The 24,123-nt window shown below is 36.1% G+C and overlaps 4 protein-coding genes and 1 long non-coding RNA gene across 11 annotated transcripts in view; 2 read left to right on the top strand and 3 right to left on the bottom strand.

The window, feature by feature from the left end:
• The window catches only part of LOC105388895 (transcription factor HNF-4 homolog), a 30,266-nt gene extending 27,814 nt beyond the window's left edge, over positions 1-2,452 (top strand). For all 5 annotated transcript variants that reach the window (XM_048627789.1, XM_048627788.1, XM_048627790.1 and 2 more), the window contains exon 10: positions 500-2,452. In XM_048627789.1, the coding sequence (XP_048483746.1) occupies positions 500-554 (55 nt within the window). In that variant the 3' untranslated portion in view covers positions 555-2,452. The remainder of the gene's footprint in view (positions 1-499) is intronic.
• Positions 2,453-4,462: 2,010 nt separating this feature from the next.
• LOC105388894 (dynein light chain Tctex-type protein 2) lies at positions 4,463-6,184 on the bottom strand. The gene is made up of 3 exons (XM_038106337.2): positions 6,100-6,184; positions 5,014-5,216; positions 4,463-4,678 (listed from the first exon to the last, which is right to left on the bottom strand). The coding sequence occupies exons 1-3, from the start codon at positions 6,166-6,168 to the stop codon at positions 4,513-4,515; spliced, it is 438 nt and encodes a 145-aa protein (XP_037962265.2). The 5' UTR covers positions 6,169-6,184; the 3' UTR covers positions 4,463-4,512.
• A 901-nt stretch (positions 6,185-7,085) lies between these two features.
• Positions 7,086-20,904, top strand: LOC105388801 (fanconi-associated nuclease 1). The gene is made up of 11 exons (XM_048627782.1): positions 7,086-7,890; positions 8,008-8,277; positions 9,458-9,662; positions 9,889-10,119; positions 15,529-15,654; positions 16,035-16,266; positions 16,689-16,894; positions 17,088-17,203; positions 18,428-18,679; positions 19,077-19,237; positions 19,794-20,904. Exons 1-11 carry the CDS (start codon positions 7,338-7,340, stop codon positions 19,962-19,964), a joined length of 2,523 nt encoding a protein of 840 aa, XP_048483739.1. The 5' UTR covers positions 7,086-7,337; the 3' UTR covers positions 19,965-20,904.
• LOC125489978 lies at positions 13,291-14,646 on the bottom strand. The gene is made up of 3 exons (XR_007267380.1): positions 14,433-14,646; positions 14,012-14,190; positions 13,291-13,655 (listed from the first exon to the last, which is right to left on the bottom strand). It is a non-coding gene; the product is annotated as an uncharacterized LOC125489978 (long non-coding RNA).
• LOC105393522 (synaptic vesicle membrane protein VAT-1 homolog-like) overlaps positions 20,886-24,123 on the bottom strand; it is a 35,369-nt gene continuing 32,131 nt past the window's right edge. For all 3 annotated transcript variants that reach the window (XM_048627791.1, XM_048627792.1, XM_048627794.1), the window contains exon 9: positions 20,886-22,976. In XM_048627791.1, the coding sequence (XP_048483748.1) occupies positions 22,945-22,976 (32 nt within the window). In that variant the 3' untranslated portion in view covers positions 20,886-22,944. The remainder of the gene's footprint in view (positions 22,977-24,123) is intronic.

Genomic DNA, 24,123 nt, shown 5'->3' with positions numbered 1-24,123 from the left:
ATATACTTATGTATTTGTAACTTGTATAATGCAAGCTAATAGGCATTTAGATTTAGCTCATGAAATATGCACTCACAGACAATTTTCAAATCATTGAAAATAATTACTCACTATATTCTTCCCCATTTATATTCATGTTGTGCGGTGATGGATAAAATATGTTGTTTTGCTTGTTTTATCGGTATAATAACAAAGATCAGTGAGACTGTAAATCTCTATCCTATATAAATATTTATCGCAAACAAATATAGAAAATACCTATATATTTAGAGATCTCATTTTGTAGATGTACTAAGCTATTTTGTGGTATTTACTCCGGTAACTTGTGCTTTATATTTCAATACAATAAAAGACATGTTGATATCATTAGTAGATGTATCACAGCTTTAGTTTTATGGCTTTATGATTTGGGAGTCATGGTTGCTTGTTACAAATTATATTTTGTATACCTTTGTCACGTACATATTCAAATATTAAATTATGTATTATTTTTGACCAGGAGTCCTGAACATTCATCGCAAATATTGAAGACTGCTGATATTATATTGTTATAACATTTTTATAATCTAAAAGTTTAATTAGAGAAAGAAACAAAAATGGCAACTATGTAAACGTTATTTAATTAAGTAAATTTAAATTTTACTACAAAGAAATCCTATTGTATAAATTGGTTATGGAAAATATTTACAAAAATACTGCAATCAATATATTTTTTACCTAGTGTAATATAAAATATATTTTTTTGTTTCTATTGTAGTAAGTTATAATTATCTATGTCTATGAGTAGTGGGTGAACTCAAAATCAAAGACACTGTACTATCAGAATTAAAATTAAATATTTACCTGAATATTAGAATGTTTATAATATATACTTATAAGTAAATCGAGTGCCTTCTTGTGACAAAAGTTTTATAAAATGTATGTATATTCAAAAACATACATTTGAATAATATATGAAAATAACATAATATACCAATTCTGGTATAGTACCCTGTTTACCTATGTTATATAGACTTTAAAATATATTATTATTTTATATAAATAGAATAGCGTGAGGATGTTTACGAACTTTTGAGTCGACCTATTTTGGCTGTGTGTCGTTTAAAATGTGTGAAGGTGATGAAACAGGGTTGAAATAGTAGGTGTATTTACATTTTTAAAACGGTATGAAAGTTTTAATTTTAACGTATGTTCTAGTATGAGTATGACTTTTGTGTTTTTGTAAAATTATTAAACTGCTTTGGTATTTGTGAAATGGAATCCTTATTATAATGTGGAATTAAATAGAATTAATAAAAGTCTACAAAATGGAATCCTTATGTCCCTGGATAACTGAGAGGCTCTTCAAAGTTACCTATTTATTCATAACAAATGATATTTGTACCAAAAAACTAAAAAAAACTTAAAGCTTACAGAGTTTTTACGCTCGGTGTAAGATTGAGTAGATATCATAGTTTAACTTTGAATTGCGTCTGAAAACGACAATAAGCCAGGAACATTTATTACACAAAGGGTCGGTATTAGGTACAATTAGGGCGAGGCCCTGTTGTTACGTTGCGACAGCGCTGCAACGCAGCGCACCAATGGGGCCTCATCTTAATTGATTTTAATTTATGTTTTCGCACATGTTTTATGTTCCTGGCTTTGGAATCCGTTAGAAGATATATTTTATATAAATTCTGTGTTGAATGCAGATATTGTATTTTGCGTTTTCTACGCACCTATTGGTGATGGTGGTTGATTGTGAATTTTTGTATGGGCTGAGTCAAATTTTTATTATAAATATTTTAAGATTTTTTGCTCGGGGTTTATTTGAAGGACTGCATTACAGATGAAGTCATTTGTTTCGTTACAATATAAGGTCATAAGTCTTATATGTAAGCTGAAATGTCAGTGAGACCGTCATGTCCGTCATATCTGTCGAAGAACCGACAACTGTTAGGGGAGATGAGTACTCTGATTGATGGCTGATCATGATATACATTTTCTGACTTGGGATGTTGAAACAGCCAGTAACACAGTATGGAGACTATATTAAAACCTATGATAGTTTTGTAAAAATATATGCATATATTTTGTTAGGTATTGACAAAGTTCTTCCTAAAATGACCGCACTATTCTGTGATCATACATTGATGTAGACTGCATGTATTATGAATTTATGATAATCTAAAGATATGTATTTAGTTACGTAGTTACTTTAACAAAGTGTTGGAATGCTCAATAATAGTTACCTTGTTAGTAAGTTTATTCACTTGCTCAGTTTTTTTAATTTACTATTTCCACATGCAATTTTTATCAAGTCTACTAAAAAACTGAGTAAGTAATATTTTTTATTCTTATCATGGTAAATTAGGTGCCTTAATTCCTTTCAAGGTGTATTGTTGAAAATGTACATACTATGTTATGAATTTTAGTAGAATATATTTTAATAAATAACTATTGTTACATAGCTGCTGGGTTTTCATTGTCTGATGGACGCACGCCACGCATGTCCTACTCCTAAATACGTAAATAAGTAAACCTATACCTATTACCGCTTTACGACTGATCAATATGAGTAAGGGTGCCTGCGCACATCCGAATATGCAATCAGTAAGTACTATACCTACCTTCTATTTTCCTCCTAAAAAGTCTAGAACCGATTGTCGGTCGGGTACGGCCACCCTTAACTATTTTTTACCACCTAACGAAAGAGCCGTCGTTACGAACCAAGGAACATAAGTCCTACTAACGAGAACTTAGACACAGTCATGTTGTTTTTTTCTCAGTGGAAACCATAAGGTTTATAAACCAAAAACCCAAAAATCAATTCGCCAATTATAATTTTAATCACTTAAACAAATAAACACATACAAAAGTAAAGTACAGACAAAGTTCACCGAGGCTTCTGAGACACGTCCATGTAGCCTCGTCTCCTCTCACTCCGGCCCTTGCAGTAGAGGAACACAACCGACATGGCAGACACCGTGGACATCACCGCTAGAGGCAGGAATAACAAGTATGTCATCACCGAAGGAAATGGTGTGGTAAAGTTAATTCCATTGGTAGGCGAGGAGAGATTTTTGTTGTGTTGTGAAAGCTGCATTGTTTGATTGACATGTGACTTGTTGTTTATTTTTGGATTATTACTCTGTGAGGATTTGGTTTTTTGTAGATACGAAAACTCTGAATAAAGTGCCATTCATACAGTAGGTTTTCGTGATACGACTCTTTGAAATCTATTTCCCTTGAGATTTCAGATAGGTAGGTACCCTATAAAATATTTCTGTAACTTCACTACCCATAATTCCCTATCCAATATCCCAATTCCATGTTGCAGTATCCTACATTTTAATTCGTAAGTATTTTAGGTAAGTATAGCCAAACCAGGAATATAAAAACCCTCGCCATATTGCGGAAAAGCAATAGAACTTTTTTCTTGCACGGGTATCACAAAGTGTCATAAACTCAAAAAGTCATTTGTCTATTGCTGTCAAACTGTGGTGCTGTCAATGCGTAGTGTTTATCAAGTGTTTATTATAGCTTTTGTGAGTTTTTTGTGTTTCTAAATACCGAAAACTATCCATAGCCGTGAAAGGAAACTAATTTACCACATACACGAGTATTTGTCGGAGTAAAAGTCCGTGGGATTGGACTTTATTTCTCGTGATAACATAACTGATGCTATTGTCAAAATGACTTGTAGGTATATAGTATAGTATGAGCAAATAAATTGGCAAATTTTTAAGCTATTACTGTAGTTTTTGTTAACTACATTACAGTAATTGAAACAGAAATTTAAAATTGATTATTAATCTTGGTGGCAGTGAAAGCGACTCATCAAGGGACGGCGAATCCGAGACATCTGAGATATATCATATGAATACCTACATATTAAATTGGTTGAATATTTAGGTTCTAATTTTGACTGATTATACCTACACATATTTTATCCAGTCAATGGGTTTAACTTTCTTATTACATACCTAGTTCTGCATGCAAACCTGTAAGAGGCTAAGATGTACTTTAAATACCTACCTTTATTTCGAATTCCTGTGAGGATGGAAAATATTAAGCCACTTACTCTTGTCTTTTGAATGCTTAAAACCATTTCAGCAAATATGCCTTTAGGTCAATTTATCTATTTTCAAATTGCCGTTAATGAGTGGGCCGGTAAATACCTACACAACTGTAATCTAAATGTGGGTTTGCACGATGTTTTCCTTCACCGTTAGACTGCTAGTACATGTCATGTTACTTAAGTTCCAAAGTACCCATAGAATATATCTTCTCACTGAGCTACTGACACTCTTTTCAAAATAAATCATAAAAAAATTACTATTATAAATTTGAGCATGGCCAATTCACATTGGTATGACTATACTTAGTGTTGCAATCCTCAACGCGAATGTGGCGCTCTTAATACAGGGTTTTTATATTCCTGGTTTGGCTATACTTACATTATAATGTTCTCGGTCAATAAGTACCTATAACAAAAATTCCCCATTCAGCATCTGTTGCTGCTTCAAACTAGTCTAAATAAACCCCATAGACAACGGCGTTGGCGAATATGTGCGGGTTCTCGAAGTTGCTCGACGCCAGTGAGTCTCGCTCGTGGTCCCAGAGGAAGGAGTGGAAGATCTGGACGCCCTGCTGCCGCCGCTGCCCGATCGTCACCGCCACTATTATTCTGTATCTGGAAGGAAAAAGAGTGTTTCAGCGCCATCTGTTGACTAGATACGGTAAACTTTACTGTAGCTTTCATGCTTCTTCTACAAGCGTTCTTCTTCTTTCGTAACTAACGTTATGTAGGTACTCTGTGAAGTTTTAATCTTTGTAAGTTTAATAATAATGTGCATTACAGCAAGGAAGAATGTCCGTAAACTTAAAAGTTTTGGTTCCTCATCAGCCCTTTAAAAATAACAAAAGTAACTAGTTTGTTATTTTTAAAGGGCTGATGAGGATGAAAGAGCGATGGAATCTAGGTAGGTATATATAGAAACTCCTTGATTTTAACAACGAAAAAAATACCTGTCATAGTTTTCTTCTTTCACGGCGGTCCGTATCGTATCGGCCAGTGTCAAGCACAAGTCGGGAATCAACTTTTCCGCCTTCTCAGTGTATTCTACCTCATGTAGCTCTTCTGCCAGGATCCTTTCCACGATCCTTTGGACCACGTCTCTATCGAACTTCTTCTTCGGCTCCAAACGATAGGTGGGCTGATATGTCCTTAACTGTTTTGGATTTGGAGCAACGGGGTTGGTTATAGGAATGCTTTTTTCAGACATCTTTCGTTACTATGCTACGTTTTGTCAATAACCATTGAAGGGGTGTAGATTGTTAAAAGTAAGGGTGTAGTTAGGGTAGAAGAGTTCATAAGTAGTCTAGCTAAGTATATGATCGCATTTATTGTAGAGTATTGTTGAGAATAGACCCTATAACCTATACTTACCCAGGTAGTGAAGTAGGTATACAGGATGTCCCAAAAGTCAACGTCATCCCTTAAAGGGCTGATTGGTCAGCTCATGAGAGGCCAGAATATCACAATATGACCTTTGTAAAAACTCGATAATTTTCGAGATATTTACACTTTTATAAATTTGCAGAAAAAAATCGACACCTTGGATCAGTTTTTTGCGTGCCACCGGTACAAAAATCCATATTGTAGAAACTGCATTAAATGAGCAATCTTTTCAAATAAGGTGCCACGTTTGCGTGGTATATTTTTTTTACAGTATGTAGAGTCAAAGTTGTTTATAAAAAATACGATTACTTACCTTTTATGACTTTGAAAACCGTGTGTTTTTTTTAACATACAGCATTACTCGATATTTTTTTTGACTGCGATCAATAGCAGCAGGTCTATATACAGGGTGATGCAACACCAAACAAATTCTAACAATATGGATTTTTGTACCGGCGGCACGCAAAAAACTGATCCAAGGTGTCGATTTTCAGCAAATTTACAAAAGTGTCAATATCTCGAAAATTATCGAGTTTTTAACTACTAAGGTCATATTGTGATATTCTGGCCTCTCATGAGCTAACCTATCAGCCCTTTAAGGGATGAGGTTGACTTTTGGGACACCCTGTATACTTAGTAAAATTATGACATACCGTGATCGCAGCTTTAGGTCTGCTGTGTCGATGACCAAGCAAACTTATCCTTTTAAAGTTTTTTGACATGGTCAGAGTAATGCAGTTACCTTAAAATCATCGACTATTAGGGTCTCAAGTCTTCCTTAAGGCCTACTAGATTCTGGTGTCAATATTAGGTTTTTATTAAGTAGGTACTTACCTAAGTAAGTAAGTATACTTACCTAAAATACTCCGACGAGTGTGTTTGTTGTATGTGTATGTATGTACCGCTACCTACATATAAATGCAAGCTATTTGTAGCCTTGGTTTTTCGCAAACCTTGCGTTCTAGCGAAATGAGAACTTCTTCACCGAAGAAGTCCTTACCTACGTAAATAAGTTATTAGCAAGGAACATAGTTAAGTACTTTATATACTTCTTTAGCGAGAAGGTAGGTAGTTCGAGGTGCGATCATAATATCTCTATCGATATAGTAAGCATCCCTATGGGCAAAAGACTTTGAAATCTCTAAAGACGGGTCCTGTATCCGTATGGTCGACGAGTATCAAGATCGCATATGTGGACGGTTAATGATACGCGTATCACGATACGTGATCTCGATACGCCGTTATGATACGGCCCGTCCGATGTTGTATCGATTTTTGCCCGATCATCAAAGGAATTATGGCTATTGTGAAGATACGGATATAGAGCAAATCGGAAGCGTCCACAACTTGATACGGCGCTTGATAGGATACGCAGATACGGTACGGTGATCGGATACAGTGATAGGATTCATAGGATCGGGCAAAGGATACATGTCTGGACCCGGCTTAACACGATCGATACCGAAGTCGATAGGTGAATCGTCCAAAAGTGATCACGTTGGCAAGGTCCTTCACTGGAAATAGACCATAGACGCAGAATAATAACGGTATTGCGCATCTGTTAATCTACAGATCAATTTGACTATTTCTATTCCTAATGTCAATGTCATTCATTAAGTTCATGTTCATTCATTGTTGATTATTTATTATTTGGTCAGTGGTTTGGTTGGTTGTGTTTTTAATGTTTTTGTCGAGTTGTCGACACACTATCACCTTGAACTTCTCGCTCTCGTTTCTCTCATTCACGTGTTTGTTCATAAAACTAAAACTTTTATGGATTTAATTTCCTAAAAGTGTGATATAATGATATCTGTATCTGAATACTTCTGCATAGTGTATGATAACATAAGACCATAACAGACTCGCGTAAACAACTCGTGTACATTTCAAGATGAGCCAACAACTGCTGACTGCCTATTACAAGACCAGTAAAGTCCCGGAAACCGATAGCTCCATGAAAAGACACAGCTTGAGTCTTCGTAAGTCGGTATCAACAGCCAAAAGGAAACTCGAAATTAAGCCAGACCCTGACGGCGACAGCACCATCGTTATCTCAAGTGATGACGATATCGATAACAAAAACTTTCTGCTCAAGGATGAACCACCAAATCTCTCTCAAGGCTCAGTCGATTCTAATACATCCAGCCAGACTATTTTGTATAGCCCTGAGATATCAATTAAAACAGAAAAAGATGTACAAACTCTTCATTCTGAGTCCAGCAGCCCAGTCTGCCCCCGGACACCTGCAACTACTCCGTCTAAGTCCTCTGTGACACCTTCAAAGAGGAAAAAGTTCTTCTCTCCAAACAGTAAGCGAAGGGTCACAGTCAAGACCAATCAGAATCCAAACAAGCCATATTTGTCAGTAAATAAAAGACTCTTTCAAAATGTTGATGTAGATGATGAGCCTTTTGTGAAGGCCAGTGAAGGTCTTGATGATAAAAGTAAGTTTTTAGAATAATTAATAATACAATGAGTACTTTGCTTACTATATATCGATATCTAAGATTCAAAATAGACCACCTGCATCAATAAACCTGAAATTTACTGTATCTTTTCAGCAATTTTCCTGCTCAGCATTATCAATGACTTCTTGAAGTCTTCTATGAAGAACTTGCTATCGGAGCCGGCAGTCACCCTGTTGTCTGACTACTTCCACATACCAAAGCTCGGCATGAAGCTGGTCTGTAGACTGTACTGGAGGAAAGAGGGCTGGTATAAGAAGGAGGAACTCGGTAAAATATGGGATGAAAAACATAGTGGAAATTTAGATGAAGTAGTGACCAACAGTATGCTGACTGAATTAGTGGAAAAAAAGTTCCTACTAGCTGGTAAGAAAAATATTTAAATTGTACATCTGATGCTGCTTGACTTGACTTTCACATAATTTCACCATTATGATGCCACATTTATGTCATTCTGTGGAGCTATGTGCTTAACATAAATCATGTTATAGTGCCACAATCTTATCTGTTCCGGTGGTCAAAATGTGCAACTAACGAGACGTCATTGTCAAACGTCATTTCATACTCTGTGCGTTATTTGAGTTGTCAATTTCTGCGAAGAGGCTGACGCTACGTTATTTAATTTGTTTTGTGATTTTCTGCGTGAAAATAATGCCAAAAGCGCTAAAATGTGATGCAAGAAAAGTAATACTAGATATATTGGCTTTTATGCAGGAAGAATAACGTATTCAGACGCCTTTAATTCCGTTTGAAAAATTGGATGAACGAGTTGCAGCGGCTACAGGTTAGTGTTGCCAAATATGACAAATATTTTTACCCATATAGGTACTTACATGTAATTTTATTAATATTTTCACCCCATCCCGTGCCCCAGCAGTGGGGACGGGATGGGTCATAATAAAAAGTATATAATATTTATCTTTCTTTGATTACAGGTGACATGTCACTTTAAATCTAAGGAAGTATACCAAGAAGAATTTCGCGCACCTGCAGCGATTTTAGACGAAATAATGATGATTAATGACATCGGAAGAAATTGCTTTTTGTTCTTTGTCTGAATTTCTTTTAATTTTATGCTCTTATTTCTTGTTACTTTAGAAAATGTAAAATAAAGTGTTTATAAATAAATAAATAATAATTAATAGTATTTTTTTAAAGTCTGTGTATCTCGGTATTTTCACGACCCACAGATCTGATATTGCCTATACCATTGTAATCTAGATTTAATCTCCTATATCAGAACATCATTATAGAGATAATTAGATTATTACTTTATTTCTGTTCGCCGTGTACAAATTTTCCATACAACAAATGTCGTTTGATATATAATATCCTCTTTCATTTACTATCGACCCAATATTATGACTTATGAAGGTACCTAATTATAAAATAGGCAATAGCAGAAATGCATTGTCGTTTAAACCACAAATAGGCAAAATTTTATCGATGGCACCACTGGAGTCGATCACAGCGATGCCGTCACCGGAACAGATAAGATTGTGGCACTATACAAGACCTATATTATAATGATATTATGAAATTGCAGGATCCACAGACAACATGACCTTCAAAGAACTCACCAACTTACTAAAAGCAGATCAAATAAAGGAAATATGCAAAGAGTTAAAGATAAAAACACAGAATAAGAAGAGTGCAGTGGAAGCCCTTGAAGACTTTGGTAGGAGGCCATCTATTGCTAAGTTTTTCACAGACACAGGAACACAGAATAATTCTAAGAGAGTGTTACAAATGTAAGTATAGATTTACTTTCAGTCTTCTTCAATTGGTCCACCACTTTAATATATACATATGGGTTCTGTATGGGTTCCTTTGTCATGCCCTCATTCACTCCACTGTCATTTACATTCAGGCATGTCTTGCTCAGTGCTGCTTGCTATTGCCTTCATCATTGTCATGATCAAATTCCCACATTCTTAGATGTCTTAGAAATCATCAAATCTATTTCTTGTTTTTCAGTATGAGAGATAAAGCAGGCCCTTGCTACCAGCTGAGTGACCTAACTCGAGAAACACTGGGGAAACTGTACTTACTAATGTACCTGAGCATAGACTATGACATTATCAGGACAAAGAAACTAGAGTTTATGCTCATAAATGAGAAGATATTGAGAGAGACCTTCCCCGTAGATCACAGCTTGAAAATTGATAATGCCAGTTTAGTGTTTGAAAATGCAGAGGAGTTTGAAAGGTATGTACTTATATTGTTATGTAATTAAAATTATTTTACTGAAAAGTAGCATCTGGTCTGACTCATTCATTGATCAGTAACATCATTATAATTTGTGATGTGATGTGATATCATCATACGTCCATTTATACATCATTGTCGGCCCTAGGTACGTGGGAGTAGGAAGGATTACTGTGATAACACCAGAGCATAATGCGGCAGGGTATTCGGATTCTTTCACCGTGTCAGCGGTTCGCCTGTGGAACGAGTTACCATTGCATATAAGGCAATCCCAGTCCATAGAAACCTTTAAGTCTAAGGTTCGTCTGCACTACCTCCAGAAACAGAACAATCAGCAGCAGATCTAATATATAGTTTATCTGTTTTGTTGTAGTTTGTAAGTGTGACGATGATATTATTATTTTTTGTTATAGTAACTATATATTTTATTTACGTATGTAGGTATATATATATTATGTATTTATAAGTATATATTTTACGTTTATTTTATGATATTATGTATAAGTAAGTATATATTCTAGTGTTAAACAATAGATATTAAACAGAATTAAACTTTTCTCATTGTCTTTCGCACTACCTATCATTTTCTCCACAACGCCCAAGGTTAACTGGAAGAGAATGCTTTTAGCATTAAGTTCGCCTATGTACAAATAAATTTATGTGCAATAAAGAATTTAATAATAATAATAACACGAGATACAAAGAGTCCATCCACACCATTGACAAAAGAATAAAGAGAGGACATGCCATATCAACGAAAAAAATGCGCTTACCTAAACTTTGGTTTCAATTAAAATGGCGGCTTGCCGTAGTGATGCGCAACATTAACAACTACATTATCATATCGATAGATCGGTATTCGAAATTTTAGAAAATATTATTTCAGCTTTAAACAAACGTCGTTTACGATATATTATTCGGTTCACTATAATCATAACAATAATAATTATTGGGGATATTCATAACATAAAATAGCCACAGAGTACGGTGGCCTGCGCATGAAAGTATACAGGCGGAGTTTTTAAAATAGCGATCTCAAGCTTACATGCTGCTCAAGCACATCCACATAAACACCACTGCTACACACATCAGACACAACACGTCCCCGGATTTATAACAGATGTAGCTGGTCCCTTCATCATCAGGGATCGCTATTTTTAAAACTCCGCCTGCATACTTTTAGGCGCATAGGCCACCGTACATTCTGTAAAATAGCGTAAACATTTACGCCTTATACAATGGCGGCCTAGCTAAAGGGTATAGTTTGGAATTTGCACCTTTCTTATTTCGTGCGTGGTAAGAGTTAAATTTTACTGCGAGTGTCACATTTACCTAGCCCCCAACTGTACTAATGTCCTCCCTTGCGGGGTAGGCAAAGGTGAATTGCTGCACTTACTTTTCGCCAGTGCTACGTTTAATCCCAATCCCAATGTAGTGGGGGCGGGCCTATTGACATTTTTGGGCACATCCAAAACCCGACAACAAATATCTGCCACGGCCGGGAATCTAACCCGGGACCTTAAGTGCATTAGTCAGTTCGGTCATCATGACTGTATGTTAGTCGTTAAGCCTAGTCAGAGGCCTTCGGGCGGCTTGAAAACATCTGACAGTCGGGTTGCCCACTTACCCGACAACTCTCTCAGCACAAGCTTGCTTGTGTTGGGGTCCACCAACCCGCACTTGGCCAGCGTGGTGGACTAGACCTAAATCCTTCCTTCATTGGAAGGAGACCCGTGCCTCAGCAGTGGGGACGTAATGGGTCGTGACGACTGTATGTTGACTAAATATTTAAAAAGAAAAAAGATTTAAATAAAAAGAAAAGTAGGTACTTAATAATTTAGATTTATTTTACTTTTCACTATATTCAAAGGTCAGAATATAATTATTTATTTAATTCTTTATTGCACCAATTATTTACAATTTAATATAACTATTTATAAATAAATAAATAATATAATTATTTACAGTTTAATATAACTATTTATAAATAAATAAATAATATAATTATTTACAATTTAATATTATTAGTTATAAATAATTTAAATAATATAATTATTTACAATTTAATTGTAGAAAACAACATAAGAAGTAAATTGAGAAATTTGGTGACAAAACAGAAATATTCTTCCACCCAAAGATTGTCTTGAAAAAATCGCTTTCAGTCGTGAGCATATGATGTATGTATGTGTATGTTTAGTAAAATAAAGTTTATTTTCTTCTAATTTATGTTTTGATTTTATTTTCTGCTCATAATATGATGAAGCGACTTTAAATCGGTGGACCAGTCCTACCGTCAGTGTCCACGTCTCTGCACCAAATGTGATCACTAGCAGGACGCACTGGTTGAAGACTTTTGTCTTCAGGCTCTGAGTAATGGTCACACAGTGGATCGAATGTATGGGAGCAATTGGACATAAAGGTTTAAATAAAAAGTTATAATTATGAACAACAAAAAAACTAGTAAAAACCTAAAAAAACTAATTATATCAAAAAACGCACGTTTGGCGCACTATGTGTCCTCGTACTAAATGTAGCTCCATGTACGACTATTATGATATTTGTGACTGCAACTTGAAACAAGGCCGAACTTTTTTTTTAAAACCTCTATGTCCAACGTCTCCCATACATTTTCTCACTGCCGCTGCCGTCAGCATGGACTGGTACCTATAAAAGTAATAATAATAATTAAAATCTATTAATAACAATTAAATTTTCATTACTCTTGCCCAAAATCTAATCTATTTTTTAATTTTGGCTGTTAGTGTTGAGAATAGAAATAAGTTGACTATACAGGGAGAGTCTTTCGTAGCTGCATATCCGGAAGTATGTTACAGAGCTCTTCATTCTGAACAACTTTTGTTATGATGACCTAGGGATATTCCCGAAAAAATATATGTACCTATGGGAGTTAGTCACGGAAGGACGCGGCTGAAAATCAGTGCCGCGTCAGGTGGGTGGATGCCACCTCACTTGAAGCGGTGTAAGCTGAGGCGCGGGCCTTTTCGGTGCTGGACAACACACACCGCTATTACTTATAAGTCTATATTATATAAGGTTTTTAATTTGTTATTTTCTTTTTTTGTTTTTGTGTTTTTTCTTGTGGATTTTTGGTGTGTGCTGTGTGGTGTACCGAATAAAGAATTTTTATCTTTATCTTTATCTTTACATACACAGTGTCACGTTAACCAATTTTGGTATGGGGAAGAATCTTTTTTTTCGTTATATCCCAAGGTCATTATAACAAAAGTTGTTCAGAATGAAGAGCTCTGTAACATACTTCCGGATATGCAGCTACGAAAGACTCACCCTGTATACTACTTCCTTATAATGGGTCATTTTAGCACCTTGTATAGCAATCTACTATTAATATTTAGTCAGTATGTAAAATGTCTAAATTGGTTCGTAACCTATAGCAACGTATTATGAAATATTACACTTACATTTTCATAGTTACAAGTGCTGCAGGTAGGCTTCTCCTCAAATACTTTGCGAGGAACAGATTGTTGTTTCTCTCTGTCTTCAAATTGAGCTGGTATCTATAAAGGTAGTAAAAACATACAATTAATAACCAGTAAGATTAACTTCAGTCAGTTTGCATTAAAATGTCAAGATTATTTAGTATCTAAAGATATTATAATATAATAACTATCATTATATTTACATTACACAAATTCTACAAATTCTACAAATTACTTACTTCTAAACTTAAGAATAACGTAAAACTATAGGTACTTAAATATAAGAACAACAACTAAGTGTCCTATAAGATATTATTACTTTTGTATGTATTACAATTTTATTATGAAATTTACATCTGTGTAAGTCTAAAGTGTCCGAACAATATAAAAGTTATTAAACACTATAATGTATCTAGTTTATTTTCAAAACTTACCAACAACTCCCTTGAAGGCAAAGCATCATCGCGAAGTCTTGTTACATCCAAAGTTCGGTTAATACATTTTTCTTCGAAATGCAGGGAACAAAATATAAGTGTATTTTGTTGTTGTGATTACATTTTCGGCCCCGAGTATATCCAGCCACTTTTCTCTAGTTTTTTTACATTTTGGTAATCTAAAATCATAAAAAACTACTTTAAATTCAAATATCGATAATCGATATTATTGAAAATGTCCTACCACAACTCTATTTACTATGGCGAATAATAAATAAGTTATAAAACCCCTAAATATGAATAGTAAAACAGTAGATGATTGTAGAAAAGCAAGAGTATCTTCATAAACTTTTGCACAAATAACAAAATCATACAAAATAATGGACAATCCATGATATTTTTAAGGAATTGGGTAACTTACTTGTGCAGCGATATATTTGAATGTTTTTTAATACTTTTCATGGGGCAGCCTAACACACCGCATCTACCCATGATAAAGGCAGTATTATGCAAGTTTTAACACTACACATAGGCACAATTTCACATAAAAAACACAAAATTTTCTTGAAAAATGTAACTAAACTAATTGTTTGACAGCTGAAGTACCTTGTGTTTGGATGTCAATCTTGGTCAATCAACATGGCGACCGATCGCAATGTTGTAATTTTAGGCAAAGACAAAACTACTGTTGTCCTTTTTTACGTACGATAACACCAATAAGTTAAAAAGAGACGACGATATATTTTTAAGTACCGATTTTTATGCCTGGTCCTCTTTATTCTTTTGTCAATGATCCACACATATTGAAATGATGAAAGTATGGTTGTCAAGTCTGGTCACCGTTCTATCAAGTTCATATAAAAAACATAGATAATATACAGAACAAAATGTTAAAAGTTTTATCCTACCGTTGCAACCTTGGCCATTCTCTTACTAACTACACGCAAAGGCTCGAAAAATTTAATATGATATCCCTTGAGTCCCGTCGAAATAAATTGTTACATAAAATTTTACATTATGCCATAAAATCACCTGCTTTACTACAACAACTAAATATTAACTGTTTTACCCGTACCAGACTATACAAGACATTTAGCTTAAAAGTTTATAAAAACTACACATCATTCTATAATCCTATTAGTAGAATGTGTCGGTTGTACAATGATTTGTCTTTAAAACACCAAGAGCTAGATATCTTCGAAAGGAGACCTTCCGCATTTATTAAAATAATAAGGGAAATAATACCTGCCTAATGTCCTCAACAACATTTCAATTTCAACATTACATTTCAATTGTAATAATAATAGTATACTTAAGTACATTTTTTTTTGTATTCTTAAAACTGTATAACTGTTAACGTCTAGATCTAGAACATTTATTTTTTATTATACATATATGTGCTTTCATACTTTGGTCTACAGGCCAGTACATAACTACTACATACATAATTATCTCATAAATTTGTCTGTAAACCGTTTTGTTAGCTAAATAAATAAATAAATGAATTATTTTTTTAGGTATTGGACGGCACACTGCTTACACGAAGAGTTTCTTGCGTGCGAAAAGCACCCAGAAGAAAGGTGCAATTATGTGACACAAGTGTACCTTATGTACCAGGATATTCCTGCCGATTGTTTAATACGGTATGTTTAATTTCAGTACCTACCTATGTTTTTTAACAACAGCTAGTCAAATAACATCTACCCCTCCACCACCTTTAGACGATTCACACACTTGATCGCGCACCGCCGCCGCCGCGCGCCGCGGTTGGCGGATTATCATTGTATGCAAAAGTTTCAGTTTATATAGAAAATCCGCTTACCCACACACACACTGCCTAAATCAAATATAAAAAAACGGATATTTTTTAAATAATATATTATTTATCGCTGAAATTTACTATGGAAAATCCATAATCCGCGCGGTGAGGCGGTGAACTGGAATAAAAATATCCGAAATTCAGAAAGTAAGTTTTCACTACTCCTTCCTTTTTTACTATGAATAACCCTTCTCCCATTTTCAGTTATAAATCGCTACCAAAATGGCTACAGAGGTTCACACCGGCGAGCATTTATCTTAAAATAATGGATATTGGAATTGCGGACCTGAAAAGGAAAAAATGTCCAGAAAATTCCTTGTTTGCCGTAGAGGTATTGAACTGTCTGTTGGCGCAAACATTCAAACAGTATAAGAAGGGCGACTGGTACGCGGAAAAGGCATTGATTCTTCATTCTTACCTCAGTAAACCTGAAGAAGTGAGTTATTATTTTAACCATTTTACAGTGTATATAATATATTTATTTATTTAATACTTTATTGCACAAATATATGTATAGGCTGTTGCAAAAAGGGTATACTAAGCCGAAAGAAGGTTACTCAGGGGATCATTATGAACAACGTTTTTTTTTTGCGAATTTCCAAAACTCGTATACAGAACAAAAGTGGTTAGTAGTCGTTTAATATATTGTAATGAGATAGAGTTGTAGTTAGCGCAATAGCACACCGAAATAATACTGTTACTGTAAAGCTAGAGTGACACAAGATCCTACCTTTGGTGGATCAGTGGTTCTCAGATCTCATTGCTCTTGGCTTCAAGTCAAGTCAATATGAGACTGGTATCTTATATCATTACCTCTGTGGTGGTGTTTTTATCAATATTGTCTGTGTCATGTTTCAGGCAGCCAAAGTACTTATTGAAGGGTTCGAGGCAGACATATCCGATATAGCCAAAGACTGCATGAGACCGCGAGCCAAGAAAATAGCTCATCAGAAGAACATACACTTGGATGACAACACCAGACAAACTTTACTGGCATTTTCTACCAAAGAAACTATCATGGAGAACAATATACCGAGCATACATTTTTACAAACAACCGTTGGAGTAAGTTATATTTTTTATTTAAATGTAATTAGATTTTAGGGTTCCGTACCTGAAAAGGAAAAAAAATACTAGGTTACTTTGTTGTCAGTCCATCTAGTCCGTAGGAATGAATTACTATACAAATACAATATGTTGTTATACTTTTTTGGCAAATTCAAAATGTACCTACTCATTTGTCCCTGTTATCTTTCAGTAACCCTACTAAAGGCAAAATAATGTTCGAAACTAAAACGGAGAACGGCAGAATTACTCAAGGTGTGGAGGAGTACGCCATCAGCGAGTACATACTGAGCGGCGAGTACACGCACGGTGAGTACTTATGTTCTATCCTTATCCAACATCTAAAGTCTGTTTTTTAATCTCAGATACTAAATTGACAGATGAAGTGACGTATCGTTCTAATGGCGGGACAATCGACTGTTGATGTACCGTTCAAAATGTTTTAATTTAGTCATCATCATCATCATCAGCCAATAATCGTCCACTGCTGGACATAGGCCTCTCCCAAGGAGCGCCACCACACTCGGACCTCGGCCTTCCTCATCCAACCACTACCCGCCACCCGCCTAAGGTCGTCAGTCCAGCGGGCAGGGGGGCGTCCCACGCTGCGTTTGCCTGTTCGTGGTCTCCACTCGAGAACTCGTCTACCCCAACGGTTATCGGTTCTTCGGCAGATATGACCAGCCCACTGCCACTTCAGCTTGCATATTTTAACAACTATATCGGTAACCTTAGTCCTCTGACGGATAACCTCATTTCTGATACGATCCATCAGAGAAACCCCAAGCATAGCTCTCCCCATAGCACGCTGAGCGACTTTAAATCGGTGGACCAGTCCTACCGTCAGTGTCCACGTCTCTGCACCATACGTCATCACTGGCAGGACGCACTGGTTGAAGACTTTTGTCTTCAGGCTCTGAGGAATGGCCGAGGAGAATATGTGACGAAGTTTCCCGAATGCAGCCCAAACCAGTTGGATGCGCCTTGCAGCCTCCTTGTCGAAGTTGCTTCTGCCTAGCCGAATAGTCTGCCCGAGGTAGACATATTCTTGCACAACTTCGATTGTTGCCTCACCAACGGCGACCAGCTCCGGTTTGATGTGAGCATTGTACATGACTTTCGTCTTGTCCAAGTTCATACCGAGGCCTACACGTCGCGAAGCATCATTTAGGCCACTTAGCATCCAGCTGAGTTCTGTGGCTCTGAACGAGACTCGATTCTACCCGCCGACGCTTCTTTCACTGAGGAAAAAATCACTACGTTATAGCTTCTTTTTCTCTTCTGTGGTGGCGTCGAGCGGTCGATACGCCTATAAACTGTTCCGCGTGCGAAGTGTCTCCTAGTGTCTACTAATAATAATTGTGTCTGTGCTCCAAGTTTGATTGTAAATAGGCATTTTTTTCAAGTTAGTGTGTATTTAAGCTACCAATGGCCTCGTGTGGTAGACAAAAATATCTTCATTTCCATTTCTAGGTTGGAAAAACTGGCCTCGTGTATCCCAGGCATATTTTTTATATTTTCTAATATTTCCAGGCCACCACTGCGAAGGGGCAATATTCTCTACCCTCTTCTCATTACTATTCTGGGACATCATCTACTCCGTACCAGCCACTGCTCCAGGAGTCTTCCTATGTCGCTATCAACGGTTTCCACTCGACATGCACACTGAAGACTTCTACAATAACAGGAGGGAAGCGATAGAGGAGAGACTGAGGGTCATAGAGAATGCCAGCGAGGAGGAGCTGATAGATATGATGTGGCAAGTGTGGGATACTAGACCGGAATGTGAGTATTTGTTTATGCTATTTAGGTATTTAAGTTTGTGTTTGTGTGTGTTTGGGCACACTCAAGATCGAAAGCGGATGTCGGGAGTGCGCTTCAAGGTCTAGTCTCACGTTAACTCTTGCGGGTAGTACTAATTTCTGCAATCAACAAAGTTTGTAACCTGTGATTATAAAATGAAAAAGTAAAGTTTGCTACCTACCGCCCTCTATTGGGTTTTTACATGAGAAAAAGTTACTTTCGCGGGTGGTTCCGTTTCTTGAGAAACTTTTCGTCATTAAATTGAGTTTTTTTTTGAGCCTGTGTTGGTTTTTAGTATAAAATATAATATTGTTTTAAACACCCCCGTTCAACCTGATTTAAACACGTTTGTTTTACATGGTATATCTATAATTTCCAGACGAGTTATCCGGCATCAGTCGCTCTCTAGGCTGGGATTGCGTGGCGGGCGCGGCGGGCTGCCTGCGCGGCGCGCGCGCGGCCGCCGTGTGTCGCCGCGTGGCGCCGCGCCGCGTCTCCGGCGCGCCCGACCTAGTGCTGTACCATGAGGGGACTAGACAGGTCAGCTGGTGTATTTATAAACTTTATGATATGAGACATGATGTGAGAGTAAGGCCGTTCAAGAAAGAACGCGCGCTTTTTAAAGCGCTGATCTGTCAATTGCATGCTACTCGTATTTCAGAACCACGGGGGTTTTGACGCCATAGGTAGGTATAGGTATATGTTTTATGCAACGCTTCGGAGCGCTGCCATATTAATGGAAGTCAGCTGTCTTTCTATACAGGGTGTTGCAAAAATGGTATACTAAGCCGAAACCAGCCGGAATCAGAAATCAAAATTTCAAAATTCGCGAAAAAAAAAACATCACATGCTAGTTTTGGTTTAGCCCTTTTTGCAATACCCTGTATACGGACTCTAGTAGCATCAGTCGCTCACTCAGCTGGTCGTGCGTGGCGGGCGCGGCGCGCGCGCAGCCGTAATAGTTAATCTTACTTATGAATGTTAATCTGTAATTCTGGTATTCCACAATCTAGTTACACATTTCTATGTTCCAGTACCCTCATAACTACATAAACTATACTCCCATCAATAACACCTACTTATTTATCTATTCCAGATCAAGTTCGTGGAGGTAAAAAGCGACATGGACAAGCCGTCGCTGCGGCAGATCCAGTGGATGCAGTTCCTACTAGCTCACGATATTCCGACTGAGTTCTGCTATGTTGGAGCTAATACTACTAGACAACGCAGTCGCCGCCCGCCCGCCGCGCCGAAAACACCTGCCTAGCATATAGGTAATACACTCACGGGCAATGAAAAGGTTCCACTAAGATAAACACCAAATTATTTCTAAACGGAAAAGGCTAGCATAATTTCGCCTTCTACAACATTGGAGTGCATTTAACAGAGCATCAGGATGTTACTAACAAAACACGGTAATATTTTGTTCAAATTTTAATTTAAATGTTTGAAAAAAAATCGGTCGTTTGTGGTCGGCATTTTCTGAGTTGAACTATTTCTTTGCCCGTGAGTGTAGAATGCATTGTTATTGTACGAGGAGGGATAGGTGAATGTGGAAACCATTCCTGCTAGCTAGTCTGCAGATATTTTAATCTATTGTCAGAGATATTATATGGATGTATTCAGTATGGGCATCGTTTTCAAAGTCAATGTATTGAGTGTACCGATAAAGGGCGACTCTTCTGCGCCATAAAAATGTACTCAAAAGTATTTCAACTAATTGGCTTGTTAATTCTATTGAAATTTTATCTGTGATAATGTTGATAAAGGTGCGTTTTGGTTACTTTATGATAAATGATTTATTGTTAGTTATAAGCGAAGTTTTTACCATTAAAATAATAATGTTACGACATAACTTACTTTTGTAATTTAATGTAATGCAATAAAAAGTACCAATCATTTTGTAATTATCGTTCGTAATTTATCGCAATTTGGTTAACATTTTAAACTCAATAATCTAGCCTATGATAAGTATATAAAATTTCACACCTTTAACCTTCTCACATACCAAGCTTTTAGGTTTGTAGTGAAATATCACTCACTCATCTTTGGGCGTCTAACCTCCATATGAACAAATTATATTGAAAATACTGAAGCAATTTAATAATTAAAATTAAATTGATGCAGAATGCAGAGGATAACTACTAGGGATATGGTAGGATAGGATTTTCTAAATAAAAGACAGTGATAAGCATTTTTACAGATCATACATATTTATTTATCCATTTCATAGTATAGATATCACACTGGCCCGCCCTTATAAAAATAAATGTGTAATAACGACCCAGATGTAGCGTTGAGGCGACGGCGGAGGTTCCTTACACGCGGCCACTCGCGTTGCACTAGCCACTTGACTGTCCAGTGCACTTGCCTGTCCACTTCGCCATCACCCCAACTCACTAACTTACTATTGAATTCCATCAGTTACTCTTACAAGAAAATTCAATTATAATTCTAAACCATTATACAGGTTGATATACACAAGAGTTTATATAGTTTTACAATTATAAGAAATTCGCACATATTTTGACACTCAAAGCGACGAAGATTCAAGAAGTAGCTGTAAAGTTATTGGTCCGAGACACTGAAGCGAATTTCCGCGTACAATACGAAACTAGCACCAAGCCACCGTACGATACTCAACCAAGCTTCACGGGTTGCCGTGATTATTTTATAAAATATTGGATATTACAAAAGCTATCTAGTTGTCAGTCGACAGTCGCCCGCGGTTGTGGGCGGACGTGACGCCGCGCGCACAACAAAAATACACCCGAACTAAAACTACTAAATAGATAATTATCAAAAAACCTCTAAGTGATCGGTTTCTCAGTTCTTTACGTTGCGAGTGTAGTTTTGTAAGCGCGGTGCTTTCATCTTCTGGTTTAAAATATTTTTGAGCAGAAGTTTCTGGAACTTTGTTGCAAGTCGGAGTGTCCGGCCTGCAGCCTCGCAGCGATACATAGAACATCCACATGATATGTGTTACAGAGAACATTAAGTAGTACTGGGTACATAAATATAGCTAGGACCACACTGTACATTATGGCGGTAAAAATTACTTACAACCTTAAACAATTAGGGGGTAGTTAAATATGTAGTACAAAATGAAATGCAAGTGACATTAATATTGTTATCAAAATATTACTCCTAATATACATTGTGTGAAAGTGTATGTACGGTTAGATATGTGATATTTGTGTTTATAAAGATACGTAAAAAGCTTTTATAGATAAGAGATCTCGAAAGTCCGTACTATATAAAAATATGACTTAAATTGTAGATGACACAAGTTGCAGTTTTATCGTATGAACTTACACATAGCCAGAAAAATACTTCACATTTTTGATATAAGCTCATTCTGTGTTTTAGGTCCTCGAATGGAAAGCGTTGAGCCGAGTAGGACAATCATTTCTTTACCACACTATGTTGTAGGTGCATTAAAATAAATTCAGTGAACTCTTTTATAAACTAGGAAATGATTTACAAAATTTTTAAGTATAAAAATATAAAATGAGTTTACATAAATGCGTTTTGAAGCTCCAAACTAAAAGGTCATGTAAAGGCAGCAAAAATACCGCACCTAGCGCACTACAAAAAATATCACACGTCAAATTTCCATTCGTTCCGTCCTTGTCCTGTGAGAGTGTTAGAGCGAGAGAGAAGATGCGGCCCGCGGGCGTAGGGCGAGACATGGGCCAATTTCAACATTTACTAATAAAATATTAAAGCTTAACATACATAAAGATTAAGCATCTCTGCACCTTAGATCTTTAATAGCCATCCAAAATAACTGCAGATTAAAATATCTCATCTTAAAAATAAAGTCTTAAACATTAAACTAAAAAGAGATTGTAAGTTTCGAAACAATACCTAACTTAGGCCAAATTATAATAATTAAAGAACGGAATAAAAAATACAATTCATTGTTTAAAATTTCGCTGTCGCATATCTAATCCATCATAATTTATATATTTTTTTATTGAGAATTCAAATTGTAACAAAAAAATAATTGTGATGTTACTCGGATGTTGTTATTTAAAACTAAACATATTGGTTACGACATTGCTCGACCAGTGCCCGGGCGAGGGCGGTGGTGGAGCAATGTGGTAGCTACTTCAGGCAACAAAGTCGTAACTGCGGCGCCGAGACGCAAAACAATATAGTCCTTCGGGTAAACGAGTAGCATTCAACTCTAAAATAAATCGATTGGCGGTGGTTTGTTTGCTCCAGTCCTCTGATTAAACAATTCAGCTCGACTCTTTCTCCTTCTCCTTCGACTCTGCAATTCATAGAACACAAACAAATTAGTAAACAAGTTCATTGGAAGTTTATAAATTGGCACCATAATGTTGCTTAGGCTAACATTTTCTCTAAATAAATATTGTGGGATTAATAAATTATCATCAATTAATTTATGATCGTAGAATATTGAAAAATTTACTTATTATAGCAAGCTTAATCTGAAATTATACCATGGCATACGATATTCCCTGTATTTCATAAAATTTATCCAGTACAACTAGGTATAACAGGGCCAGATGTTGACCATATGCGGTCTTCAAACGTCAAGCCCAAATCTCGCGATAAATATAAATATTTAGCATCAGCAAACACATGCTTCGTCAAATATAATGCGATTTTATAATTATGAGTATCATGAGGATGCATAATATGTATGTATGTATATGTATATGGTCCTGCCTCTAACGATGGCCAAGCTATGGCTAAACGCACATGATTATTAAACAGTCTTTAGATTATTTATTTTATAAATTATTAAAATAATATGGATAACCTATTGTATCAAAGTCTACCCTTTGGTACATTTTCTTCATAAAATAAATCGCCTCTAACGAAAACAATCGTGAAATTAATGATAAAACATTTAACTAATACCAATTTTCAGATTATACATTGTTTCCTTAATTAGGTATCAGCTATATCTTCAAGAAAACAAACTATATTTTGAAACTTCCATTTGACTTTCAAATCAAGTCCTTTAAAAATAAACAAAGAGCTCAAGTACGAATATAATTAAATGCAAATTGCACATCAGAAGCGCAAGTCGACTGGGAAAATAAATGAAGATGTTTTAAAAAATACTGATTAAAACAAGCCAGATAAATATTATGTGAATCAGAATGAATAAAAACGTAAAATGATGTACCTACCTATAAATGAAACTTTACTAAGTGTAGGTGCATCACTTCTGCCTACCCTGCTAGGGATAATAGGCGTAAGTGGTAGGTACTTCCATATTGTTATGATTTAATATCATCAGCCTCACTACTGTATGTAGGTGAGATTGGCGTAAGCTTATCTTGTATGAATTATGAATTGTGACACTATTGCGTTCTAATCTAAAGGCTGTTTTAGCATAGCAATAATAAATAAATGCGCGTTTAGCCTAAATGCGTGCGTAGATA

This window comes from Plutella xylostella, chromosome 19 (assembly GCF_932276165.1).
Source record: "Plutella xylostella chromosome 19, ilPluXylo3.1, whole genome shotgun sequence".
Lineage (NCBI taxonomy): Eukaryota > Metazoa > Arthropoda > Insecta > Lepidoptera > Plutellidae > Plutella > Plutella xylostella.
This window is presented reverse-complemented; position numbering and strand designations above follow the sequence as displayed.